At 40.4% G+C, this 4,097-nt stretch overlaps 1 protein-coding gene across 1 annotated transcript; it reads right to left on the bottom strand.

Annotated features, from left to right (window-relative positions):
• Positions 1-623: 623 nt before the first annotated feature.
• Positions 624-989, bottom strand: LOC149260003 (uncharacterized). The gene has a single exon (XM_089456111.1). The coding sequence runs from the start codon at positions 987-989 to the stop codon at positions 624-626; it is 366 nt and encodes a 121-aa protein (XP_089312237.1).
• Between the last annotated feature and the right edge of the window lie 3,108 nt (positions 990-4,097).

Raw genomic sequence — 4,097 nt, 5'->3', positions numbered from 1 at the left:
AATTCAATGGTGAATCTGTCAGGACCAAGAGCTTTATTAGAGGGCATGGCCTTGACCACTTCTTCCACTTCAGAAAGCATGATGGGACTAAGCAAGGCATCGTTCTGAGCAGGAGAGACCAGGGAAGGGATATGCTGCATGATGGTCTGGATGGCTTCTGTCCTATCATAGCCTTCGTCTCGCAATAAAGCGGAAAAGTAGGTTCTTAGTTCCTTTTCAATATCTTCTTGATGTTCATAGCGAGTGCCTATAGATCCTTGAAGTTGGGTTATACGGTTTCGCTGGCGATGGTTGATCATGGATCTATGGAAAAATTTAGAGTTGCGCTCTCCCTCGTGCAACCACTGGATGCACAATTTCTGTCGCCATAGTATCTCTTCTTGAAGTCTTCTCTCTTCTAACTCACAGGTCAGGATCCCCTCTTCCTCCACCATGTCCAAGGAGTGGCCATCCCTTATTATCGTCCTCTCAACTTCCTCCAAGTGAGCTTCTAGCTTGTGCTTCTCCTAAAAAATGTTGCCAAACTCCTCGCGGTTCCAGGTTTTGATTCTGAGTTTCAGCGCCTAAAGTTTCTTTTGGAAAGATTGCATCTTATTTCCTGGGGGGTTTTCCATCGTGATCCACTACGTTTCAAGCTTCTCCAGAAAGTCTAGGTGTTGTATCCAGAAGATTTCAAATCGAAAGGGATTTTTCCGAGGAGCAATCACAGAGGTCACAACGAGACTGACCGACCAGTGATTCGAGCCAAGGGAGGGCAGGATCTTTGTTTCAACATTTGGATCTTGTAGGATAAGATGTTCTGAAAGGAGAAATCGATCCAACCGGCTGGCCACTTGGTCCTGTCCTCCTCGTCTATTGTTCCAGGTGTGAAGGTCGTGTTTGGGGAGAATGTCAACCAAGTGGAGATCTTCTATGGCGTCATTGAATACCAAGGAAGAGGGATCCAATCTCCGAACTCCACCTCTCTTCTCTTCAATACTTATAATCATATTAAAGTCCCCTCCTATAACCAAATCCTTTATGTCCTAGGATCGACTCAACCCTCGCAATTGGGAGAGAAAAATGTCTTTATCTCATGGTTTGGAGGGACCATAAACTATCGCAAGACTCGTCCATCCCTCCATGCCTATAAATCTGAAGGCTGCAGAAAGGGAGAACCAGGAGCCGACCCAATCTTTGAGAACAATCTTGTTAGGATCCTAAAGAATAGCCAAACCCCCCACGACCCCCATTGCTTCTATGGACATTGCTTTATTGTTCTTCCAGCATCGCTGGCTGTTCTCAATAATTTTATCTTCATTCATTTTGGTTTCTTGTAAAAGGACAATTTTCAGCTTATACTTATCAATCTTTTCCTTTAGGGATCAGATCTTACCTGGGCTATTGAAGCCCCTGATGTTCCAGGAGATGATCTTCATTGGAAAGGAGGGACAGATCTGGGAAAGTAATCTGTTAATTGTCCCATATGCCTCGAATTCAACAGTAACTCCCCTACTTCACGGATCAGGTCTTTAGTCAACTTCCTTCCCTTCTTTCCCTTCTCTGAACCCCTCAGATCTACAATGGTGAGGGCCAATAAGTTGTTGTCTTTTCCTGTACCCCGCAGGTATGAATCCGGTTTTCCTAATCTAGCCTCCCATTGAGAGTAGAGATGGCCAAAGTGCGACAACTAATTCCCTGGAATGTCTTTGACATCTGATTTGATCCAAGTTTTGAAGATCTCCAACATTTTCTGCTCTTCTACACCTAATCTATTGTTTTTCTCTTCCACTTCCAAGATTTTTCTAGTACAGGTAAGGACGTCTTTGACCCATTGATCATCCTCAGTGTGTTCTGGAATCTTCCACTTGGTGGTCATCTTATCCCCTGGGAGAACGGGTTGCTTATCTACTTCCATAGACTAAATGACCTCCTTGGAGGAGGAGGGGGCCTCCATCACATGCTCCTGATTTGGATACATGGTTGCTAAGGCGGCAAAAGGATTGTTGGAACTGGGGGTCGTCGGGGTTGTCGAGACCTTGGGGGTCATTTTCGGCTGAGGCTAAGGGGCCTCCTCAGATGCTGGGCGAGGTTGTGAAGTGTCCTGCGGGGATTGGTTCGGGTGTGGGTGACATCCCCCGACCTGTTGGAACCCTTCTTCATCTCGGTACTACGTGGAAAAATTAGCTTCCTCCACAATTGTCAGAGGGAAATATCTGAATAGATGGCCATATTCATGGCACCGCCAACACTTGAAAGGAACATGTTCATAATCGAGAGGCTGGATCCAGGTGGAATCATGGTAGACCAGTTCGATGGACTCCGGAAATGGTTGCGATATGTTCATATGCACACAAATCTGAGTGAAAGTTGCGTGACAACATCGTTTTGTGATCTCAGAGATTTTGACAAATTGGCTAATGGAGTTGCATATGCCTTCCAGTATGTCATGCTCCCAGAAATCGTTCGATAACGAGTATAGTCGCACCCAAACTAGATCCGCTTTGAATTCTTCCCTGTCAGGTTATAAAATTCCTCCCAGTACTTGAGGAATAGTCCCGCACTACCCATCAAGTATGACCCATTTTTGAAGATGCATTTTCTATCCTCCAGATCCTCGAAAATAACAGTGAAAAATCCTTTTGCTTGAAGACGGAGCTCAAATTTTCCTCGGGGTGCCCACTTATGTTGGATCCACACCAATATATCTTGCTCCTTGGGCCAAATGCCCAGAAATTTGCAGATCATGGCATGATCTTTCATATATTGTCGGGCTTGCTCCAGGCAGTTATTAGGAATTACAAACTTTGGATTTTCTTGCTGCTCTTGGAAAACAACGACTTCTCCCTTCTCTCGCTTGCCATTACGCCCCGTGATAAGGATTTCTTCTGTACCTGATGTAGCGACAACATCTGCTTGATTCCTTCGCCCTTGGATGAATGGGGTACGATTCACCATGTCCTTAAAGGACTATGGACCCTCACGCCGACGCGGGTGACCATTCATTGTCGTTCCTTCCGGCTTGCAACGTGATCTCGCGGAGCTGACAGACTGCAGTTGAATCATAGGTGCAAATCATATCTATCAGGGGGTTAAGATCTGTTAGAAAGGTGCTCAGTCCACAAGGTGAAAAAACCCTAGTAGAGCATTCTCCCTAGATTTTTTTTCATCTCTAATTTTCCTCACATCTTTCTTATTTGGTCCTTAATTTATATTTTCATTATTCATAATTTTTTCTGCTTTTCCTTTATTTTTGTTTTTTTAATGTGGTTTATATTTTAAGAAAACTTTAATTATATTTTCTATTCTTTTCTTTCTTTTATATGTGGTTCATGAATCTCAGAGATAGGTGACCACTACATCCATAGAATATTTGTACTAGGCTGATCCACCTAAAGGGATCACTTCTTTTGACCTCAACCATGGGCCTGACCCTGAGGGTGTCAAGAGAATTGAACCCGTGACTTCTTAATAGTAAAGGTGATTTAATGACAAAGACTCTACCAAATGAGCTAACCCTTGTGACTTTTTAATTAGATCTTCTATGAAGAATATTTATAACATTTATATATGATTAAATAAATATGTATATATTATATAAAGCATTTAAAAAAAATTACAATTAAAACATTTTAAATAGTTTCATTATTTTACATCTTAACTCCTCCTTTCCTTTTTGTGTGTGTATATTTTGAAATATTTTAGTTAATATAATCATTGAAATGTTTTATTTGTGACTCTTTAAATATTATTATTATTATTATTATTATTATTTAAATATGGCATATTGATTTTATATTAAAACTTAAATGAAGTACGTCTCTATCTTCTTAATCTTAAAACTTAATACTTACAAACAATAATCTTGCAATATCACAAGATTCTTAAGCATGGATATTCGCCTATTAACTTGTAAATAGGCTTTGTTACAATACCATGGGTAATACTAGCTTATCAATAACATATGCCCAAAAACTATAACTCATCTCACGATCAAAGTATTTTATAAATATTTTATTTTAATTTAATTTTATAACTTATTTTAATTTAATTTAATAACTTCTTTTAATTAATTCTAAAAGCAAAAAAGTTATAATTACTTTTGAGATATATTTGAA

Source organism: Pinus tabuliformis, chromosome 6 (genome assembly GCF_031772625.1).
Source record: "Pinus tabuliformis cultivar Carrire ecotype Pingquan chromosome 6, CPIR1, whole genome shotgun sequence".
Classification (NCBI taxonomy): Eukaryota; Viridiplantae; Streptophyta; class Pinopsida; order Pinales; family Pinaceae; genus Pinus; species Pinus tabuliformis.
Note: the sequence above shows the minus strand (reverse complement) of the source record. Positions and strands in the feature narration are given on the sequence as shown.

What these genes read in the sequence shown, in the direction of transcription:
- LOC149260003 (XM_089456111.1), bottom strand. Translation starts at nt 989, where the DNA reads ATGATTATAAGTATTGAAGAGAAGAGAGGTGGAGTTCGGAGATTGGAT.